Source organism: Phaseolus vulgaris, chromosome 9 (genome assembly GCF_051622355.1).
Source record: "Phaseolus vulgaris cultivar YP4 chromosome 9, ASM5162235v1, whole genome shotgun sequence".
NCBI lineage: Eukaryota > Viridiplantae > Streptophyta > Magnoliopsida > Fabales > Fabaceae > Phaseolus > Phaseolus vulgaris.
Genome location: NC_143506.1, coordinates 35,145,059 through 35,168,513, shown reverse-complemented (window position 1 = coordinate 35,168,513; position 23,455 = coordinate 35,145,059). Strand labels below are relative to the sequence as shown.

General features: G+C 34.0%; 3 protein-coding genes across 4 annotated transcripts; 2 read left to right on the top strand and 1 right to left on the bottom strand.

The window, feature by feature from the left end:
• Positions 1-1,622: 1,622 nt before the first annotated feature.
• LOC137820176 (squamosa promoter-binding-like protein 1) lies at positions 1,623-12,603 on the top strand. 2 transcript variants are annotated; one of them, XM_068624083.1, is made up of 10 exons: positions 1,623-2,967; positions 3,224-3,408; positions 6,728-7,380; positions 7,857-7,931; positions 8,021-8,128; positions 8,228-8,342; positions 8,467-8,608; positions 9,713-9,860; positions 10,415-11,050; positions 11,871-12,603. In XM_068624083.1, exons 1-10 carry the CDS (start codon positions 2,387-2,389, stop codon positions 12,321-12,323), a joined length of 3,096 nt encoding a protein of 1,031 aa, XP_068480184.1. In that variant the 5' UTR covers positions 1,623-2,386; the 3' UTR covers positions 12,324-12,603. The 2 variants fall into 2 exon arrangements, with proteins under 2 accessions (XP_068480184.1, XP_090150953.1); XM_090294827.1 differs by lacking the exon at positions 1,623-2,967 and having other exon boundaries at positions 3,278-3,418.
• Positions 12,604-15,993: 3,390 nt separating this feature from the next.
• Positions 15,994-18,745, top strand: LOC137820694 (pentatricopeptide repeat-containing protein At3g06430, chloroplastic). The gene is made up of 2 exons (XM_068624885.2): positions 15,994-16,413; positions 17,320-18,745. The coding sequence occupies exons 1-2, from the start codon at positions 16,054-16,056 to the stop codon at positions 18,448-18,450; spliced, it is 1,491 nt and encodes a 496-aa protein (XP_068480986.1). The 5' UTR covers positions 15,994-16,053; the 3' UTR covers positions 18,451-18,745.
• Positions 18,746-19,465: 720 nt separating this feature from the next.
• Positions 19,466-22,625, bottom strand: LOC137820695 (uncharacterized protein At4g18257). The gene is made up of 3 exons (XM_068624886.2): positions 22,271-22,625; positions 21,840-22,175; positions 19,466-19,940 (listed from the first exon to the last, which is right to left on the bottom strand). The coding sequence occupies exons 1-3, from the start codon at positions 22,549-22,551 to the stop codon at positions 19,766-19,768; spliced, it is 792 nt and encodes a 263-aa protein (XP_068480987.1). The 5' UTR covers positions 22,552-22,625; the 3' UTR covers positions 19,466-19,765.
• Between the last annotated feature and the right edge of the window lie 830 nt (positions 22,626-23,455).

Genomic DNA, 23,455 nt, shown 5'->3' with positions numbered 1-23,455 from the left:
CAAGTATTGGATGAAGACATTTTTATATTGAGACATGAAAAATAATATATTGATTAATTGACCTCATTGCATCATGGAAAATGATGAAATGTTGAGACAATAACATACCTCTTTCTAACGACATTTTCATTACACAAATCATGACTCAGTACGACGTGGACTTATCCATCGATGCAATTGTGAAACTAGGGTGATCACATTATTTCTGAACAAAAACCTTGAACAAGTATAATACCTTTCAAGTGAACAGTGTCTGGCAACATGATAGAGATCACCATGACAATGAACAAGACCCACCAATACTCGATGACCATGTTGAAGATATAGCATCTCAACCCCAAATTTCTCATGATACTCAAATATATTCACAAATTTGGGGTGATATTCAGGACTTGCAGCCAGGATTAAATAATTTGACCATCAATACGAATAGAGGTTTTGATAGGTTCATAAAAGAATTAACCAATTGCAACAAAGATTTAATGACTTTCAGAACTCTTTCAAGGATAATTGTGATCATATAATTATTGTTTTTTTAATTCTTATTATTATAATTCTACTATTTTTTCCATTATATTGCATTTTACATTGATATATTCAATTATTAATAATAATTAGGCGTTGAATGTTGATAACAATTTTAATATATTTTATTAAATTTAACTACACTCATAATTTTTTATTAAATCTATTTCAATTATTAATATTTAAATATTATTTAATTTTATCAAAATCCATTTTCAACAATAATTGTATCTATCCACAATGGCAATATTTTTTTCTATTGAATTCTTCAACCGTAACGTAATGAAAATGACGTTTTAACCTCAATAACTTCCATACTGTGGGGATATCGTGTGTGGAAACGTGATAATTTCAATCAAAGATTATGAGAAATTAAAGTAACAAGAAAAATAAGAATGATACCATAATTTTTTTAGGTAAAAAACCCCTTTAAATAGAGGCAAAAAGATCACCGGTGAGAGAGTCAAACACTTACAAATGGTACTGGGAGTACAATGAATCCCTCTTAGACTAATAGATAAATAGTCTCAAAACAAATTCTCTCTATAAGGGTTAAACACTTACACCCAAGAAATGAAAAGAAATAAAGAGTAAATGAAAGGAGAGAGAAACAAATGTATGTTGTTATTTGTTGTGTGTTACATTGCTTAAAGGAAACTACTGGTTCTAGAAAACCACAATAATAATTAAAAAACAATTAAAGGAAAATGATAAGTAACCTCTTTGATAACAATTAACTGTGAACCCCGTAAATCATTTTTCTTTGATAACAATTAATTATGAATGGTAAGTAAATTTTCTTTAATTTCTTTGAATATGCTACTTTCAAGAAAACGGCAAAAAAGTGAGTTATATCCCCCACATACATAAATAGTTAATCAAATTTTATTTTCAATTAATTTTAATAACTATATCAAAATTCTAATCTTCCTTTTTATCAATTAATTTTTTTTATAGATCACGACACTTATTTCGTACTTATTCCATGACAGACAAATTTTCATTAATTTTTCCTTCAAAATTTTCCTTAACTTTTAACTATCTTCCTCTAATTTCAAACCATTTATTTCTCTAAAAAATTCATTATTTTAGTTTCCATGTTGAAATGGAAAACATGAGTAGTATGAAGATGGTGGAAAAACATGGTGGCAACGTATGAACATGACTAGTAGTCAGTAGTTACCATCCCCAGACAGTGTCTGTACAATTTGTTTCGTACTTTTGACCATTTTTTGATTTCAGTTTTACCAGAGAAAAAGTGAATTTATAACCTCTAAGATTCCTTTACCATGGCATCACACACAAATTAAGAGAGAGAAAGCGGCACTGTCTGAGCACAGAAACAGCATTTTCATCACATTCCTTCCTAACCTTTTCCTAATTTCCCTCTGTTTGACGCATGCTTTCTGTGGCCACCTCCTATATTCTTCTTTCTCCCCATCTCTCTCCACTTCCCATTTTGCTTCTTTTCTCTCCCTTTCAATTTTTCTTCACTTTTGATGCAAACTTCTCCCAACCTTCAAATCCTTTGACATTGAGCTATTGGTCCACGTGAAATCATGCTGCAAGTTTCGATTTTTCAATTATGGGTTACTTCCCATGGTTTAAGGGTTGATTCTGGCATCTTTGCTGGTTTTGGGTATGTAGCTGTTGTTGGATCCATGTGACTTGGGTTTGCTTTTGGGGTTTGTTGTTCCTTTTTTTGGTGTTTCTAGGTGGTTAAAGTTAGTGTTTTTGGAGGAAGGGTTTAAAGTCGTTGTGGTTATGCTGTAATTTCTGCAATTGGGTGTTGTGTTCTGGTGGACTTGGAATCTGGGTGTTTGGGATTTTGTTGATTTTTTTTCCTGGGGTGTTTGGATTCATGGAGGCTCAATTAGAGGGTAAAAATCAGTATTTGTATGGACCTGTGGTGCCAGAGATGAAGAGTGTTGGGAAGAGAAGTTTGGAGTGGGATTTGAATGATTGGAAGTGGGATGGGGATCTTTTCACTGCTACGCAACTGAATTCAGTGCCATCAGATTGTAGGAGTCGCCAGCCGTTTCCTGCTGATCCTGAAATTCTTGCAATTGGTGGTGCTTCTAACAATTTGTCTTCTGCTCATGATGATGTTAACCTTGCGGAAGGAAGGAGAGAATTGGAGAAGAGGAGGAGAGGTGTTGCTGATGAAGGAGGGGTGGAGATGAATGATGGAGCTGGTTCTCTTAATTTGAACCTTGGGGTCCAAGTATACCCTATCATAGAAGGGGAGGAAAAAAGTGGAAAGAAGACAAAGATAACTGGGAGTACTTTGAACCGGGCTGTTTGTCAGGTGGAAGATTGTAGGGCTGATCTTAGTAGTGCGAAGGATTATCACCGCCGCCACAAAGTTTGTGATATGCATTCTAAGGCAAGCAAGGCACTAGTTGGAAATGTTATGCAGAGATTCTGTCAACAGTGTAGCAGGTCAGTTAGGTTATGAAATGATAGTTTATGGGGGAGCTCCTTTCATATTATCGTTTGTTCATCACACTAACTTTTTGGAACATATTCTAAAGAGAAAGATAATTATTTGGGGTTTGTGTGGGGTAATGTTTTTAACTCTATTAGCCCTCCTATCACTTGCGGTTGATTATTTGAAACCTGCTCTATTTGCATTTTGTAGTTTCCTGAACCTTTTCTTTAGCACCCCAGTTAGTACAATTTGTTAAAACTATGGCAGGTTTCATGTTCTTCAAGAATTTGATGAAGGGAAGAGAAGTTGTCGAAGGCGTCTTGCAGGCCACAATAAGAGAAGGAGAAAAACGCATCCTGATGCTAGTGTAGTTAATGACGGCTCTGTAAATGAAGAAAAGGGCAGTAGCTATCTGTTAATGAGTCTGCTAAGGATACTGTCCAATATGCATTGTGAGTTTGTGTATGTTTAGAAATTTATCTACTTGGCATTCTTCTCGACCACAATTTATGTATTTTGGCTGCTTATTGTATTGTTTGGTCTGTGTATCCTCTGCATGGGACAAAGTGTGATCATCATAATTTTTCTAAAAAAGGTGGAAGCTTCTGCAGATGATACCTTGCTGGCAGGCATTAATTGATATCTTTGAACTTGTGATTTATGCTTTAATGCCGAAAATATTGTACCATAAATAAATTTTTTGAAGAGGTAAAATGAAATAACTAATTATTATCTTCAAGAAATGGCACCTTTGTATATAGCTTACAATTTTGAACTTCCAAGTTTGATGGGAATTGAAAGTCAAAACAACTAACCTTCTTGCGCTTTTGGGTGGATAATTCTCTTGAAATATTGCAAGGTGTCCTATCCTATCCTATGTGATTTTAAGAGGCTTATGATCACAACTGAAATTTTAATGTCCTTTGGCACCACAGAAGTTCACACTTAATTCCTATCCTAGGATTATTTTTCAAGATATATATGTGGAAACTTCTCCTTTGCATTTGTTTGGGTGATATTTTCTCTGAGATGAAGAGTAGAATGACTTGTTCTTAACAATAGAAGTTAAAGGGCATTCCTTTGCTTGGGTAGAGATAATCTCATGTGCACCATTTTATGTACCTAATGGCAACTTTGGTTAGTCCATGTAATCGTCATAAAAGGCAAAGTCCACCCTATTGACATAATTTTTTATGTTTATTTAAATCTCATTGCAAATCAATGGTAAATGCCTTAGGATTCATTTGAACAATAAAATTACTATTGATGCTTGGAATTATAATTTTTATTGAACAATGAATTGAGTACGTTAGGCACTATTTGGGGTTTGGGAGAGGTCAAATGTATGCGGCCTTACTCTCATCAGTGGCAAGGTCATTTTGGTTACTGGAAGCCATGCCCACCAAGTGACTTGGTAGTAACCTTGCTATTGTGCCAAAGCACAATAAATTATAGTCTGAGCTCAGCTCTAGTTTTCTTGTTTGATATATGAATTACATAGTAAACTCAATTTTTAATTAATTAATAATATGGTGAAGCAGATTGGATAGCAGCTGTGCAGGTATCCAAGTAGTGGTGGCAATAAATGGTGGCTGTTCAGGTGATGGTTGTTGAAGTATTGAAGTTAGGTGGCTGGAGGTGTTATACGACATATGTGTGATGTAGATTGCATTTTTTTTATTCTTTTTTCTTGGAAATAAAGTTGCTGTTTAGGTTAAGAGTTGATTTATTCCCTAGAAATCATCATTCAGAATTAGGTCTAATTCTGAAACTGAAATGCATAACAAAAATGAAATTTAGAACTGGCCCTGCTTTAATTTTAAGCACCAATGGGGTCCTTTAGATCGGTTGTCTCATTGATTGTTTTTCTAATTTTGCTAACTAGAATATAAAAGTAGTGTATATGTACAAAAAATCAGAAAAATTTAACATAATTCTTGGTATTTATAAAGTTCCTTCTATTGTTTGATATGATTTGATTATTTTTTTCCAGCATTGGCTTTCTGAGCTTGAATCTCTGTATTTAGTAATAATTAGGTTATCAATAGCAGATGACGGCCTATGGTTGCAATATATATGTTGAAAGGATTAGTGACAAAATAGGTCATGCAGGATATACCGCTTCGGTACCATGTTGAGAAGAAACCAGCTCCATGTGTTGTATACATGAGTATTCTTATTTATGATGAAGAGATACAAACTACAGTACTAAGGAACACAAACAATATCTAATAATCGGAAATATTTAAGAGCATATTTCCCTATCAAATCATATCTCTAACACAATCAAATAATATCTTTAAAAATATTAATATCTGATTATATATATATATATATATATATATATATGTATATATAAATTAAAAGAAATTCAGAAGAACATAGAACTTGATTTTGGGTGCCTGACATTGTCTAAAAGTGAAAAAGAATTGGGAACAACATTTTTGTTTTAATACAAAAATAGCATAGAACATAACATGATTATGAAATTTTAAAAACAACTAAAAATTCTCTAATTCTATAAGACAACTAAATTTTAAATTTTGAAAAAATAGAGCCCAGAAATATTCAACTGATGAAGAACAAGAACAAAGAGAGAAAACAAAGAAAAGGGAAAAAGAGATGAAGAATATCTGAAAAATGAAAAAGAAGAGAAAGAAGAAAAAGAAATGGTAGGAAGAACAAAAAAACAAAAACAAAGAAAAAAACCTGTTATGGTTTGCCGGATTTGTTCACAGGAAAAGCTTGCCAGAGCTCGGGTGGTGGCTACAGTTATGGTTGGCCGTGGCTTAGAAGGTTCACAAGAGTGGACAAGTGAAATCCTAGGTTTTACACTTTCATGAGATTGATGAGAGAGAAATACACATTGAAATTGGTGTTTGTCTGTGGGGGGGTTAACCGTTAAAACTTTTGGTAGTAGTAATACCTTAAAAGTGTTGTTTAAAATCGAAAATAAAAGGAAATAGGGGGAAGTTCTGTCATGGATGCTGCTGCATGCTGGGTGCCATGGTTGACAATAACGCCATACAACAGAAAATAATGGATAGCAAATGGCAAAGTGATTCAAAAGGGCCATGTTATAGTGTTATGGTGGCACCATAACTGTTAATTAACAACGTAGTAGTAATCGAGCATTACTGTAACTAGTGAGTTTAGACTCCTAACATTCATGAATTGAAGGTGTAATAGTAAAGTCTTGACGGCAATTTAGTGCTGAATTGACAATGATAATGGGGATGATTTGGGATGTGTTATCTTGTGTTATGAATATAATATAATGTGTGACCTGATTGTAGTGACAATTTAATGATGCTAACATGGGTTATTTAAATGAAGAACTTGCTTAGTTGCCATGATGATTTCAAGAGTTCTTTTTTTCTAATGATGCTGTAGGTTTTCTTCACCCAAAAAACTCTACCTGAAATATAGGTGGTTTTCTTGAACAATTTAGCTTGACTCCTTTTCTCTGTTATAGATTTTTCATTGCCAAAAGGATGGGAAAATAATTTGGGAATGAAAGTTACTCTGCCTGGATTGATCATTAGAATAATGATTCAGTGTGCTGTCATTATCATTTCATTTTTGTTATGGTTTCCCATGGGCACATGAATACTGGATCACTAAAAAGTTGGAAGTTTTAGCCTTCTAGGGAGTGTGTTTCTGCTGAAATATTTCTTTGAAAGATAAACTTTTCTTTTGAGCCTATTCTAATTATCTATGCTATGCTGGATTTCATTATTGGTATACTTATTTGACTCGATATAATTGCAGCAAATGGCTCAGATAATATGACAAGCCAGGATGTTCTATCTCATCTGCTGAGGAACCTGGCAAGTGTGGCTGGTACAATTAATGGGAGAAATATAGTGTCTTTATTGGAGGGATCTCAAGATTTGGTTAAAGCTGGAACTTCTGGAACTGCACATAATGTTCCCAACACAAATTCTAGTGGTCCTGAAACGTCCAGACCTTTTGATACTTCTACCAAGATGGATAATGGTCTAATCAGTCAGGACCCTCCAGAGTCTATGGTACAATGTGAGATGACTCCTGCTAATGGTATGACTAAAAGATTTATAGCTTCGGGCAGTGATGGGGTAGGAAGTTCAAAATATCCTTCATTACCACAGCCATCAAATGTACTTCTGTCACAGGATAGTCTTCCACCCCATTCAGTCTCAGCAGAGCCTACGGTTGGAAGAATTGGATTAAGTAATATTGACCTGAATAGTGCGTATGATGATGTACAGGATTATGTTGAGAACACGAGAAATTCTCGTCCTCCGTTGCCTTCAGGGAACGGGTCCCTTGATCATCCTTTATGGGTTCAATGTGATTCTCTCAAGTCAAGTCCACCACAGACGAGTAGAAACTCAGATTCAACCTCTACACAGTCACCATCTAGTTCTAGTGGAGAAGCTCAGGTATATTATTTTAGTGATTGAAATTCATTTCCTTATTACTCTATAAAGTGATAATCTTCCTATTTCTTCTGTATCAAAGAAGAGGTAAGGTAAGTTAATTTATCATGTAGACTATAATGTGTGCTTGGATGGCTATATTAGTTTATTTGGGAAACGACCTTATGATTCATTTTAGTTTTTTTTTGTTTCCATTTGTTTATCAACTAATAGATTTCTCAGCTATTGCAAATCCATGGAATTGGTTATCTGATGTAAACTTTTTGAAGTTATATATTTGTCAAACTTGTGTATAATAGATGTTATGATTGATTCATTTCTTATTGATTGATAAAGTAATGCATTCAGTTCAATGTTCATTTAAGTCATAGTCTACTTAGAGATAGAGTGTTCCTCCTCCACCTCAAGTATAAACTTTGTTTTCTTGTGGCTGTCAAGATTGTATTTGTTGGCATTTTATTTATATTTTCTGTTTGCAGAGTCGCACAGATCGAATTGTTTTCAAACTATTTGGCAAGGCTCCAAATGATTTCCCCCATGCTCTCCGATCACAGGTACTTTATCTTTGCCTTAAAATTGGTATAAACAATTTCACCGAACTGTTTTTTTATATGTTTGATTTATGTTTTTCTTTGAATGTCAGATCCTTAACTGGTTATCCCATAGTCCCACTGAGATAGAGAGCTATATAAGGCCTGGCTGTATCATATTAACTGTATATCTCCGTCTAGAAAATTCCGCTTGGGAAGAGGTATAATTTGATATAATATGATATATTAGTTGCCTACTGGAATCATGGGAACAGTCATAGAATGTCTAAATGTTTATATGTTACTATTTCATAATGCAGCTATGCTATAATCTAGGATCCAGCTTGAGAAAACTTGCTACGCCGAATGATTCTTTTTGGAGAACAGGATGGATATATACAAGAGTGCAGCACTCAGTAGCTTTTCTGTATAATGGTTTGTTCTCTCACTGTGTTGTGTTCATTCTTCTCATGTGATTGTATATCAATTATCATTAGGATTTTATCTCATCTTACTTAGGTAACAACAATCTATTTTATGTCATAAATCTCTCCTGCAGGTCAGGTGGTCATAGATGTACCATTGCGATTCAAAAGTCCACAGAATTGTCAGATTTTTTGTGTTAAACCACTTGCTGTTTCTTCAAGTTCTTGTGTTCAATTTATTGTGAAAGGATTCAACCTTTTGCTGTCCAACACCAGGTAAATCTCTATATGCCTGATGATTCAAATCTGTTCAGTTGAGACTTAGGTAATGTTGTTAAATGGTGTGGCTGTGCCAGAATGACATGGTGGAATTTTCACCAACCGCCATAGACAGTTTGTTGAGGGAGGCCTATTATGGTAGTGCTATAGGCTGCACTGGTGTGTTTATATAGTGGAATTTTTACCTCTACCATATTCCACCATCTGCCATTGATAACAGTGTGCTTATTTCAGTTATTATACTGCAGGGCATACTAAGTCATCCGAAGAAGTTAGGAAAAAACAAAATATATAATGTTTTTGTTGCTCGTTGTAGATACATCATTTGCCTTAGACTTAGGGCAATATGATAAGATAGGATTTTCAGAGAAGTACGACTTCTATGCAATACTTTTCCAGGCCCTGACATTGTTTCAAAGTTGGATGAGAGAGATACACTACTTAAATGTCTAGGGTATAGTTTTTCCTTACTAGTATATCACTTGTCAGTTGTATGGTCAAATTAAATTAAAAATAACTAAAATATAAAAGATGTGAAATTATATTTTTTGATAATTTTTGAAGAAGATATTACAAGAAAAGGAAGATACATACATACTTAAATAAATGTATTCTTTCGTTAAAATAAAATACTTTTGTCTTAATACTTATTTTTTAAGTAATTAATAGTATCTGAGAGTTTGTACTTAATGCATTTTAAATCATGCTCCAAATTTACAGTATAAAAAAAGTGTGTATAGACTAGATTAGGTTAATTAGATCTTATCTAAATATCAAATAAATATTTTTGTCTTTTTGGCATAGTTAGTTGTTGATATTTAAAATCACGTCTGTAATTGAAATGATTTTTTCTAATCATTTCCCCTAATTAATTTTTATAATATAATAATACTCGAACATCATTTCCTATCTGAATAATGTATGATTTTATTCCACAATTTATTTGACTTGTTTATTCTTCTAAGTAACATCTTATAAATGATTGCTTTTGTTAGTTACATAAATCCAATATAGATAGATTTGTGAAGGAAGGGAAATCTGTGGTCTGGATTTTGTTTGCTGCAATTGGACCTGAAGCTAATCCATTTCTCTTGATTTCAGGTTGCTCTGTGCACTTGAAGGGAAGTATCTGGTACAAGAAAGTTGTTATGATTTGGTTGATGCTGATGCTGCCATTGGACGTCATGAGCTTCAGCATCTGAGCTTCTCTTGTTGTATACCAAATGTGGCTGGAAGAGGGTTTATTGAGGTGGTGTACTTGTACTCATAGAAAAAAATATTCTTTTTGCACTGGCCTTCTCTTCAGCAAAATTTATGAAGTAATTTTTTATTTTTTCAATGTGAACTTTTGTAGCTTAGCTTAGAATTAGATGATGACTGCCACTTGGTGACTTTAGCTTTAATAAACTTTGAAGGTCCTCCATAGTTTTAGATTTTATGAACAATTGAAAACCATTCAATAAATGAGACTGAGTCATAGGTTGACATCACCCATTCTCCTTTTTCCTGTCTTGAGACATTGATTTATTATGTAATTATGTGGCTTTTCCCTTGGCGAAACTAGTTATGTAAGTGATACTTTATTCCTGAAACCAACAGATTTTCAAATGGTTTAAGAAAAGGCTGAATGGAGCCAAGTAACCTATCCATGCAAAAATGCATTTAGATAGTTTCTGCTGTTGAAGCGGAGAATTGTCAAGTGTTAGATTCAGATAAAAGATATTCTGCACAAATAGGATTTCACTTTCTCTTGCTTTTAAAGCTATATTTTCATATCTGATATGATAGATAATCTTGACTCAGGTGGAAGATAATGGTCTTAGCAGCTGTTCCTTTCCATTCATAGTTGCAGAGCAAGAAATTTGTTCAGAGATATGTAAGCTGGAGAATGTCATTGAGACAGCTGAGACTGCTGATGACATCCAAATGAAAACTAAACGAATGGAAGAAAAGACTCAAGCATTGTATTTCATACAGGAAATGGGTTGGCTCCTTCACAGAAACCGTATGAAAGTTCGGCTAGGTCCTGTGGCACCTGTACAAGATTGCTTCCATTTCAATCGGTTCATGTGGCTTGTTGGCTTCTCTATGGACCATGACTGGTGTGCTGTGATGAAAAAGCTCTTGAACATTATCTTTGAGGACACTGTTGATATAGGAGAGCATACCTCAGTTGAGTTAGCATTGTTAGAGATGGATCTTCTGCACAAAGCGGTAAAAAGAAATTGCAGGCCTATGGTGGAACTACTGTTAAAATTTGTGCCAGTTAATGCTTCAGATGGTGGAAACAGTAAAGAGCAGCAAGTCAGCAAGTCCCCTAACAGATTCATATTCAGACCTGATTCAGTTGGGCCGGCTGGGTTGACTCCCCTTCATGTTGCAGCAAGTATACATGGTTCGGATAATGTATTGGATGCATTAACTGATGATCCAGGACTGGTAATTCCTTTCTTCTCTGTATGCATCATACGTCTTCAGTTACTTTTTTAACTATTACAAACTCCAGGTTTTAGAATTTGGGTTTGGGTCTGCTTAAGATGACAAAAGTTAGCTCATATGATGAGGACTGCCCCTCATTTATATACACTATTTTGATCGTATCACTAGTGAATGTGAGATTTCCAACAATTCCTATATACCAAGACTAGATATCTTGCACGTAAGTTGTGTTTAATTAGACATTTTTGGATGATCCGATAAGAATCTCATAACAAGTGGTTCGGCCAACTATCTCTAGGATAGACTGTGGTACTATCTTAAGGATCACCCTCATTGGATAAGGGCCGACTCCTGGTATAAGGATCAGCCTCATTCATATATACTATTTGGCCATATCAGTAATTAATATGGGATCTCCAATGCAACGGATGGGAGATGTGTATGGAGATTACAGTTAAACTATTAGTAATTATGGAACATTTGGGTAAACAAAAGCAATTTTTAAATGAGTATATCAGATGAGTTTATTTTTTAAGTTTCACTATGAAATTTATTGAAATTTTTACAAGGCTCATAAGCCACTTTTACGAGCTTTCAAATGCCTTTTTAGAGCTTAAGATGTGATATGCTCATATACGATCCAAGCTCTTCCAAACGCTCCTTTATTTCTGATAATACTTAAAGCATTCTTCCTGTTCCCCACTTTTCACCTTCTTTAGCTAGTTCCTGTGCAGGATTTAGTTAACTGGCTATTCTTAATTGAATTACATGTGGCAGGGTGTAGTAAAAAATATTTAACTCCTTTGTTTTCCATGTTCAGGTGGGAATTGAGGCATGGAAAAGTGCTCAGGACACTACAGGTTTGACCCCTTATGACCATGCATCCCTGCGAGGCCACTACTCCTACATTCAACTTGTCCAGAGGAAAATAAGCAACACATGCAAAAGTGAACATGTGCTTAATATCCCAGGCACTCTTGTAGATAGTAACATAAAGCAGAAGCAATCAGATGGACATAAATCATCAAAAGTTTCAAGTTTGCAAACTGAGAAGATTGAAACAACAGCAATGCTGCGACATTGTGGGCTATGCCAGCACAAGTTGGCGTATGGTGGTGTGAAAACTGCACTGGTTTATAGGCCAGCAATGCTGTCAATGGTTGCCATTGCAGCTGTGTGTGTTTGCGTGGCTTTGCTCTTCAAAAGCTCACCCAAAGTCTATTATGTATTCCAGCCATTCAGTTGGGAATCATTGGAATATGGGTCCATGTAATGTTGTATATCAGATATTCTTTGCTGTAGGCCTGGACTTTTTTTTTTTTTGAAGTGTGAAAGTATTAGTTCTGGGTATATACATCTGTGGTAGTTGCTGTCATCAAAATATGTAGGGAAGGTTTACCTTCACTTCAGATGTTCAGCACAAAATGTTCACTGTGCTATCTAATGTTAGGTAGATGGTGTTATTAGTTCATGTATATGCAAAGATAATAGGGTCAGTTCGCGGGCATTTAGGAGGGTATTTGTATCAATCAATAATTATACAAGTTTTACTACAGGTGAGTACCCTTTAATATTATCTTGATTTATTTATGACAATTATATAAGCAACTAGATTTAGTTTACTTGTAACCAGAGAATCATGTAACTTGCAGGCAACTTTAGATTGAATTTTGGTGCCATTAATATCTTTCTTTCTCTTGATTACTTTGAATTTGATTTCTTTCTCTCTTTTAATATTTTCTTTTGGAGGTAATCTTACTTGAGATACCATTAAATGTTGACAAATTCTTTTAATGAAAATTCAAACTTTGGTACGTCAAGTTGTGCAGAATTAGTCCTTTCTACTAGAGCTAATTGACTTACAATGAGAGATTGTAATTTCAATCTCTTGCGTTCAAATGATTATATCAAAATTGTACAAAAATACAATATGGTATCACTAGTTTTGTACGCAAGAGGTATGGCAAGAAAATACAATATAGTAAAGTAAAGTGGTGCTTGGAGAGAGCTTGACTACTCAATTCAGAGACTGAGTAATGGATGGAAGAGTTTTATTAAGACTGATAAAACTGATAAAATAAAGTGATGTTCCTGTTCCTGCATGTTAGAGTTGAAAACATAATGAAGGGATCATTTTCTCTTGCCAAACTGTATAAAGAGAAATATGCCACAAGATCCAAACCAAACACTACCAGCCATTTCAGTAAACCAACCAGTTTTTCCAATAACCTGACCATGAACCAAACATTAAAAACCACTAGCCTTCCACTTTTACTACCTACTCCACCACAACATACTTTTCCACCCAACCAAGATGAGTAATGTTCGAAAGATGACACCAACTGAGATGCAATTGCAGAGAGATAAGGGATTGTGCTATACTTGTGATGAGAAATTCTCTCCAAGTCATAGATGTCCAAACAAGCAGTACTTGTGGTTAGAACTGGAAGAGGAAGATTATCAGGCTCAAGAATTGGATCCCCCTAATGCATCGGATACTACAGAATTACCCTCTGACCAAGAACATCATTTGTCATATAATGCTCTTGATGGATCCTCAGGAGTGGGAACAATGAGATTTCAAGGGTCTATCAATGGTATGATGGTTCAAATATTGTTAGAAATGGAAGTTCTGACAACTGCTTACAACCTTCAATTTCTCATTGTTTGAAACTTCTGATTGCCCCTATTCCTAATTTAGTGTTAGTGAGTAATAGGAATGCCCTGGTTGCGGAAGGACTAGTTCAAGATTTGGAAGTAAAGGTTCAAGCACATTCATTAACTTTGTTGGTATACTTGTTACCAGTTGCAGGTGCTGACTTAGTGCTTGGTGCAACTTGGCTTTCCACTTTGGGACCACATATCTCAGACTATAATGCCTTGACTGTTAAGTTCCAATTAGAGGATCACTTTGTTACTTTATACGGAGAGAAACCAAAGCTGCCTAGTCCTGCCCAGTTTCATCATTTGAGCAGAATGCACCACACTTCTCCCATTTATGAAGTTTTTACCTTACATGTTCAACATCATGATTGCCCTGCAGATCAGTGGTTTGGCATTCCTACTGACATTGCAGTTTTGCTACGTACTTACAAAGTTGTTTTTGATATTCCATCTGACTTTCCTCCTCCTAGTTCACATAATCATACTGTTTCCTTGTTGCCTGAAAGTGGACCTGTGAAGGTAAGGCCTTATAGATACCCTCATAATAAAAAACAGTAAATTGAAATTATGGTGTCAGATATGTTGAAGGAAGAACTTATAGTTCCTAGCACAAGCCCGTTTCCTCTCTTATCATCTTGGTTAAGAAGAAATATGGTATTTGGAGATTATACTGATTATGGCTTTAAATGCTACTACTATAAAAGATAGTTCCCTATCCCAACTATTGATGAGTTTCTTAATGATTCGGAGCCAAATATTTCCCTAAGTTGGATATAAGGTCAGGATATCATTCTTTACCCTGGGATAAACATAAAACTGTTTTTAGAACTCATCAAAGTCATTATTAATTGCTTGTGATGCTTTTTTGGCTCACTAATGCCCCCCTGCTACTTTCGAGAGTCTAATGAACCAAGTTTTTCAAGGACTTGAAGAAAGTTTTGTACTTGTGTCTTTTGATGACATATTAGTCTATAGTCCATCTTGGTCTTCACATTTGTATCATTTGGAGGTAGTGTTACAGATTCTAAAATAGAACAAGCTATTTCTATCTAAGTGTTCTTTTGGTCTACAACAATCTTGGTCATATAGTTTCAGGTACTGGAGTTGCTATGGATCAAGTGAAAGTAGAAGCAGTTTTAAATTGGCCTATTCCTCTTAATCTGAAGCAGTTTAGAAGTTTTTTTTTGGCATAACTGGTTACTATAGATTTATCAGGGGTTATGCTTCATCGGTTGCACCAATGTTCAGAGTTTTTATTCCCAGGGATCCAAAATTGAAGCATATCCTTGAGTTATGCAACACATGATCAACTTTTTATAACATTTTTTATATCAGTTAAAATCTTACTCAAAAAAATAAATATTTATTATGTCGATTTTAATTAAAACTGATAATAATAAATTTTAACATTATTTACTTTATTACTACATTCCAACTTATTAAGTATGGATTAACTTTATCATAGTAATTCCTGATTAATTCTATCTTTATATTAGTGTGTACTATTTTCTATATAACCCATGCTTTCATTATATAGTCGAGTGCTATTCACTTCAATAATCGTAATTGGTATGTTATTCTATTTTTTTTATGTGTCTTTTTTTAGTTTTATAACTTTTTAAATGAATTGTGAATTTTATCTAATACAGTGTATAAAAATAGTCCTATATTAATTATTTTCATATTAATTACAGGTTTACCGTGCATGGTGTTGTAATGACCCTAAGTTTAGTTTATATTTCCAACATGCAAAAACTAAATATTCCTCCTCTATTCATTTTTATTAAAGTTTTTTTTTTAGAAATCAATAAATATAATAATTTTTTAATTATAATAAAATAGTTGTACACTTTTCTATTTTCCTCATTTTTGTCTCCATCTAACAGAATAATACGTGTATGAATTAGAAAATAGGTATAAAAATAACAAAATAATAAATATAATTTTGAACTTCTAAAATGGCATATGAAATTAAATAATTATTTTTCAGAAAGAGAGTATTAAAAAAATGTTTTGAGGGAGCTTTTGTGAAATGAGTTTTCAAAGTCATTGATGATAAATTTTAATGAGTGCATTAAGATAATAATATTACACAAACATCCTTGTGTTATTAGTGGAACATTTAATTAAAAGAATCGCTATTTTTATTTAATATTTTGTTGTCAAAATATAAAAAACTAAAACTAATTTACGAAAACAAATTATAAATTATTTAGTGTATTCTACATGTAAATGGACCAACACTATAAAAATTAATATGACAACAATGAAATACAAAAACAAACACACAAAAGTTCAAAGTTCAGAGAAACAAAGTTATCTGTGTATGTTTCCTTTCCATGGTTTCAATGTCCCTTTGTCTTTCTTCTTCCATTATTCCTTCTCCCATTCCCCATTCCAAATTTCCCACAACCCAAGATCCGTTTTTTCGGGTCACCCGCTTCTCGGTTCCTGCTGCATCAAAAACCAGTGTCTCTGGCTATTCTACCAGAAAACCAGCTCCAAAAACCAAAACCAGAAACCCAAAAGATAAGGAATTTTCCCAAACACTGTTCTTTGAGGGTATGGAGGAGACACCCATCAAGAAGAAGAAGAAGAAAAAGAAGGAGAAAAGGAAGAGTGATAAGTTCTGGGTACACACTCTCCCTGAAGTCTTGAACTATCACATTCATAAGAAGGACTGGGTTATTGCCCTTGAGGTCAGTCATCACCCCCTTCTGTTTCAAAAACTTCATCTTTTTTCTTTTTAGGCTGAAAACTATGATTGTTGATGAATACTTGGATTTTTATACTCTTATGTCTAATTAATTGAGGGTCTTTTGGTTTATGTTGATTTAATTGGGTTGCTACATTAGTATGCCACTACTACCTTTAATACTAGTTTTGAAAGTTCAAAAATGATCCATGGATAGCCTTTGTTCCTATACACATAGAGAGAGAAGTGCTGATGTGATAAATCAACAAAGAAAGTGATAAAATAATTCATTTTTAAGTGACTATTGTATCAGAAGAAACTGATATGTGTTTGTTTACATGATTCAAAAACATTGGTTTAATTAAAAACAAATTAGTAAGGGAAGAGGAGGAGGGTAACCCTATAGAAGGATAAACTGCCATCACCAAATGTCTGGGTACTTTTTTGTCCCAAAATTGTCATAAAACAACACTCCATGTTTTTTCAACTTTCTTCTATCTTCTACTGCTTATTTAAATAAGTCTATCCAAACATGTAAGCATTACTAATAAGTGATTATTTTATTTAAAAATGTACTTTTTTCTTAACAAAGTTTAAACAAACAGACATAATGTCATGTGAAAAGGACATAGTCACATAAAAATGAGAGGTTTTAATGAAGAGTTTGCACTATAGGCTATAGCAGATGTTATTGAATTTTGAAGGTAGTTGGTATAAAAATCTGCAAAATTTGTCTTACACAGTGATTTTACAATTGCAATACTTAAGTTTATTTTCTCATAATAAAATTTAGATCGAGTTTGGACAGTTAGAAGTAATTCTTCGAGTGCATAAGAGCATCTTACGTAAGATTATCTTCTTTTCTCATGAGTTTAATACTCAAATCTCAATTAGTATTTTTAATGCACAGTTATTTGACATGCTTAGAGGCCAACCCTATTACCAACCCAGACAAGATACTTACATGAAACTCATTGTGTTGCTTGGAAAATCTGGCCAACCCCATCGTGCCAATGAGCTTTTTAACTCTATACATGAAGATGGTTGCCAAAGTACTGAACTTTACACGGCCTTAATTATAGCTTATTGTCGAAATAATTTGGTTGATGAGGCATTGTCGATTCTTGATGAGATGATGAACATCCCCGATTGCCAGCCTGATATTTTAACTTACAGTACCTTGATGAAAGCTCTTGTGGATGCTTTGAAGTTTGAAATGGTTGAGTTGGTGTATGATAAAATGGTAGAAAGATCTATCATGCCAACCACTCTCACCCAGAACCTCCTCCTGAGTGGTTTAGGTAAGGCCGGGAGGTTTGATGAGATGGAGAAAATAGTGTCAAGTATGCTGGAGAGCACTACCTGCAAGCCTGATGTTTGGACAATGAACGCGGTCATCGGCATCTTTCGTGATGAGGGTCAGATCGAGATGATGGAGAAATGGTATGAGAAATTTTGTAGTTTTGGGATACAGCCACAAAGGAGCACTTTCAACATTTTAATGGGAGCTTATAGTAAAAATAGAATGTATGAGAAAATGTCATCAGTGATGCAGTGTATGCACAAGGAAAAATGTCCATGGACAACCCCAACTTACAACTTCGTGATTGAGGCGTTTGCAGATGCAGGTGATGCTGCAAACATGGAACGTGCATTTGATCAAATGGCTGCTGAGGGTTTGAAAGCAGATACCAAGACTATCTGCTGCCTTATCAATGGCTATGCCAAGGCAGGAATCTTCTATAAAGTAATGAGTAGTGTTGTTTTGGCTAAGAAGCTTCAGATACATATGAATACTTCATTGTACAATGCAGTTATATCTGCCTGTGCCAAGGAGGATTCTTTGATTGAAATGGAAAGATTTTTCAATCGTATGAAAGAAAAAGAATGTCAACCAGATGAAACAACATACTCTGTCATGATTGAAGCATACAGAAAAGCAAATATGAACGATAAAATACACTATTTGGAGCAAGAAAAACAGATGATGATATCTGATGAGAAAAGTTTGAATGAGCCTCAGGAGACAATCTTTGATTGATCTGTTGTTTAAATACAAGTCCGAGTGCTAATTCATCTGCCACCATCCTCTTGAAGAAGCAGTTGGTAGTTGTTTTAAATTGACATGAAAGAATCAATCACTTGGGTAGTTTTGCTTCATTTTTTCATAGTGAATGATAACTACTACCTAACTTGATGTATGTTTATAGTATATATTGTTGGCATCATTTTTGGTGTTTTGATGCCAATAGATGTATGGTCCTTCAAAGATACAATGGAATCTTGAGCACCTCAATGACAATAATATTTTGGTGGCATTGAAATTTCTTTTGAAAGCTGGCCTTTAACAGGGATTAGATCACTCAAAGGGTTTTCTGTTCATGGATTTCAATTCAATTTTTTCATCAGTAAGAAGGCTATGAAACTCCTGCAGTTTGAAATATTTCTTTTTCCCTTGTGATAAACATAGCAGAAAATTTGTGGCGTTTTTAGGTTGTTGTATTTGGATGACACTTGTAATTAACCTAGATTTTACTTTATATAAACGGGAGCATTTATATCAATTGTTTACAACTTTGTCATTGCTTCTTCTTAAGAGTTTTCCATAACATAGTCCTCATATATTTATATGCACTCACTATTTCTGCCTTAGAATTGTTCAGTCTCTTCTTTTTCTCTTTTTCTGTTGTCATCTTGAAAATTTCTTCCATTTAAAATATTGTAATTAAATATAAAATATTGTTATTTATTTAAAGTTATTTATATTTTTTTAATTCAAAATATAATTGTCTATAATATTTTTTAGTTACATATGATTATATTAAGCAAAATCCATGAAATTTTATTTCAAATCTTAATTCAAAGATATAAATTAAGAGATATATTTTTTATTTATTTATTTTTATGTTTCTTTGTATGCAGCGGATCAAATAAGTGAAATAATGTTTTCATCCCCTTCACCAGCTTGTTTTCATTCTTTTTACAATTGCATACGGTTCGATATATGATATACATATGTAATTGCTGCAGCTCTCGTATCAGTTATCAGATTGATATTTTAGCTCAGTTCTGAATAACTAATTGACTAGGGTTGTTTCTTCTCAAGGTTAAAAAGGTGCAACTATGGTCCAATTACATCATTTACATCAGAAAAAATTATGTTTCTATTCATTTCTTTTTCTTTTTCCTTCATCTTTTGAGGCAGTTTTACATTGCATGCAGTCCAATTTACCAATGCTGCAGCTTTAATGAACAGTGATGAGCATTTTGGTCAGCTTGCAACTCTTCCTACCTTTTTCATAATGAAGTCCTGGTTTCACCAACATTAGCCTTCGTAAGTTATATTGGTGCATTCATCATGTTTGTTTACTTTCAGATCCAGATATAACAGATGAGGCTTTCAGTTGTTCCAGCTTCTTTCGAAGATAGGCTTGTTTAAGTTTCTCACGATGAGCAGCCACCTGCTCCTGCCTCCGAAGTTTAATTTCAGAAGCCTTCTCTCTAGCTCGATTAACTTCTTCATGAACTTCCCTACAAATCAAGATCAACTGAAGTATTAGGATTAACCAAAAACTCGCCATTTTAGTGAGATAATTAACCAAGAAAAATCATGAAAATATTAAAACATAGCAGAAGCCTACCTTGCCCTCAAAATTTTAAATCAAAAATAAAATTTATAGAACCTTATTCATTTGTAGGCCCCATGTCTATCTCAAACGGACCAAACGGGGTCATCTTTGTACTCTATTTATTCAACAGGCTCAAGCTGGGAAGAATTGATACTTACATGCACTACTACTAACCTTAATATATTATAACACTACATCATAATTATTACAAATTTCTAATATTCTCTCTTCAATGTAGTTTAATCCAATAAGTGAACATGGGCCATGGCCAGTCTACAACTCACCCAGCCCAAGCTAGCAAAAACAAAATATAACTCTGGAACAGTCTACAATTTCAGCACAAAAGTTTAGTTTGGTTATCAATCTCGGATAGCAGCACGTAGTGGCCAACTCTAACAATGCACGACTTTAAATGTTATAATACAAACTAATAGTATATACACTATATAAATACTAAAAAAACAAAAAAAATACCCAAATTTCAAGAAATTCATGATAAATAATAAGTCAGTTTGCACACATAATCACCATCAATATAGGAGCAAGAAGAAGAACAAAAGTACTAAGAATAAACGATGGCGGTGAAATTAATAAAAGAAGAATATGACAAACTAGATCAAAGTTTGCAAAGTCGATATGAAGAACAGAACAGAACACATGGCTAAAAAAGTCTTATTGAGTGTGATGGAACAAGAGTCAAATCAAAGATAACTTTTTTGTAGAATATTTTACCCCGAAAAAAGAACAAACAATGGTGTTCCAGGGTTAAACTGGGTTTTTGGAGGCTATATCATGGATGCGCCACTACATCATGGACAAAATAAAGCCATATGCATCTTGAACAAAACATACAAGTAAATACCAATGACCAACTATTATCTTCTAAATCCAAATCATCCTCATCCTTTACATCTAAAAACTCATTTTTGGAAATTGAAATCTCCATAGTAGCTCCCCAGAAGGTCCTAATAGTCTATGTTCAGAGGGCTCTTCTGCATCAAAAGATGGTGCCACTACACCTGCTATCGGACCATTATTTGATCTGCTGAGCCACAACACTAAACCACTCCCCTACAGCAGCCCCTGTAAGGGGCAGGTGCTGCTCTGCTTTAAAACCCTTCTTATAATACTGCCATAGTTTTCTTATTCTAGTTTTGATGGGAGTGAGAATTCATGAAAAAGAAACTCCGTAAGGCAAATCCATTGCCTACCAATAAATAGGGTGTTTGGTTAAGAATTAGAACCATACAATAGGGATCTAAAACATGAAAACTGGAAGCTAATATATAAATCTTCCATTGGGCTAGGGTATCAAATCAAACGTGAAAATTCATTGAGACACAATCCAAAACACATCCCTTGTACACTGAATACTTCTCCAAGTAACTTACAGGAGAGAATTAAGAACCTGGTGAATACAGTTTCACTTTCACGCCCTAATTCTAACGGTAATTATCATCTAAAGCGCTTCACATGGAATCCGTCCAAACTATCTGGCGTCCGTTTGAACAAGTTTTTCCATGTTCACTTCTAAGAGAGAAAAATAAGAAAATAATGAAATGTTCATAACTTAAAACTAGCTTATTGTAAAAGTTCTCTCATATAGCTTCACAAAATTATTATTTTTAACTTGTGAATATAAAGTAATTGTAATTTGTAGCTGACAGAGAAGCTCATTTCCTTTTTTTTCTTGTTTTGCTCAGACAGAAGAAGTGCTTATAAAGAAATTTGTCCAAACAAACCCCTAATCAAGAACATAGACATTCAATCACATAATGTAACAGAAAAACAAACCCCATACCTAATATTGCGTTTATAATCAGCAGTGTCAAAAGCTCCAACCGTTCGCCCAGGCCCAACAGGCTTCAAGTTAAACTGCAACGAAGCATCACTATCATCATCCTTAACAGCACCATCATCATTTTCTAGCAACACATTGCAGCCCGGTGGCGGCGGCGGCGGCGGTGGCAACTCATCATGCTCAGTGCCCTTACGAAAAAAGTCCACACAATACTTCTCTTGATCCTCTTCGTCGGACAACTCTCCCTTCACCAACTTCTCATACAGCTCAGCCTTCCTCTCCAGCGCAGCATAGCTCGCCGTGCCATCACGCACTGCTTTCAACTCCAGCTTGTCCCTGACACCAAAATCACCATAATTTTTAAATAATCATCAAATCACTGAATAAATAAGAACAGAAAACAATGAGAGAGTAATGCAATGATACGATACTTGTGAGCGCGTGCATCGACGCCACGGTTTTTGACAGATAAGAGGTCTTTGGGAGCGATTATGTTCTTGGCGCGTTGATACTCCACATCAGGACCTGACAATTCTCGTGACTTTCTGGAATCTTCCTGAGACTTGTAGAGTTCGGCCTTCAATTCAACGATTGAGGAGGCGCCAACGCCCTCTATGGCTCGGTGCTTCTTCGGCATTATCGACGATTCCGTTAGCCATCCCAGCGATTCCGTCACCACCCTCTTCTTCCCACCTCCCTCTTCACCCGCCATGGTTTTTCTGCACACAATTTTTCTCGTTAGGGTTTCTGTTCTATTTCGGTTATCAATTTAGATGCAAACGTAATAATAATAATAATAATAATAATAATACATGTGTTCTATTAAAAAAAATTATAATTTTAACTTTATATATTTTACATTTATTTTCTTATTATTTTATGCATAGTAAAATACTAATGAATAGTTTTCTAATTTAATAGGTGTAGACCATCAATATAAAAATATTCTACATTATTATTAAACAATTATCAAGAAATTTTTATTTTACTTTTGAAGTTATCACTGTGCAAGATGAGAATGGTTATGGTTATTATGCAAGTTAGTAATGGTGTAGAATATTAAGCTTAATTCGATTTTGCAATTGAAATATTTTACTTTATGCTAATATTGATATGCTCTATGAAAAGTCATTTAAAAAATATTCAACTAGTTAAAATAAATTTAATTTAATTTAATATGATCTTATCATGGTCACATTAATCTAGTTTTTGTTAATTAAGAATGTATAGAGTTGGAATTAAATTATATATAGATAAATTAATCATTAACTCAATAAAAAAAACTTTTGGTTAGATTAGGTTTATGTTTATTTTTTTGCTAAGATCAATCCAACTGAACAACTCTTAATTGTCAGTTAAATCGTAAGTTATAATTTTATTTTTCGTTTGATAAAATGCGTAATTTCGAAACACTTTTTTATTAGATTTTTTATAATGACTTTTAAAATAATAAATTATATTATTTCACATTAAAATAATTAAGTAATTATTATTATTATTTAATAATTTCAGTTAGATTGAATATCAAATTAAAAATATAAAACTCATCAAAGATTAAATTAAATTTTGATCTAATAGCAAAAAAATGTATAATTCATAAGATTAAATTGTATCCT

Excerpts from the sequence above, each read along its gene's own strand:
- LOC137820176 (XM_068624083.1), top strand. The coding sequence starts at position 2,387 with ATGGAGGCTCAATTAGAGGGTAAAAATCAGTATTTGTATGGACCTGTG. Across the intron at positions 7,932-8,020 it reads CCCATGCTCTCCGATCACAG|ATCCTTAACTGGTTATCCCA; the intron begins GTACTTTATCTT and ends TTTGAATGTCAG. Across the intron at positions 8,343-8,466 it reads AGTAGCTTTTCTGTATAATG|GTCAGGTGGTCATAGATGTA; the intron begins GTTTGTTCTCTC and ends TCTCTCCTGCAG.
- LOC137820694 (XM_068624885.2), top strand. The coding sequence starts at position 16,054 with ATGGTTTCAATGTCCCTTTGTCTTTCTTCTTCCATTATTCCTTCTCCC. Across the intron at positions 16,414-17,319 it reads ACTGGGTTATTGCCCTTGAG|TTATTTGACATGCTTAGAGG; the intron begins GTCAGTCATCAC and ends TTTAATGCACAG.
- LOC137820695 (XM_068624886.2), bottom strand. The coding sequence starts at position 22,551 with ATGGCGGGTGAAGAGGGAGGTGGGAAGAAGAGGGTGGTGACGGAATCG. Across the intron at positions 22,176-22,270 it reads GTCGATGCACGCGCTCACAA|GGACAAGCTGGAGTTGAAAG; the intron begins GTATCGTATCAT and ends TTTTGGTGTCAG. Across the intron at positions 19,941-21,839 it reads GATTATAAACGCAATATTAG|GGAAGTTCATGAAGAAGTTA; the intron begins GTATGGGGTTTG and ends CTTGATTTGTAG.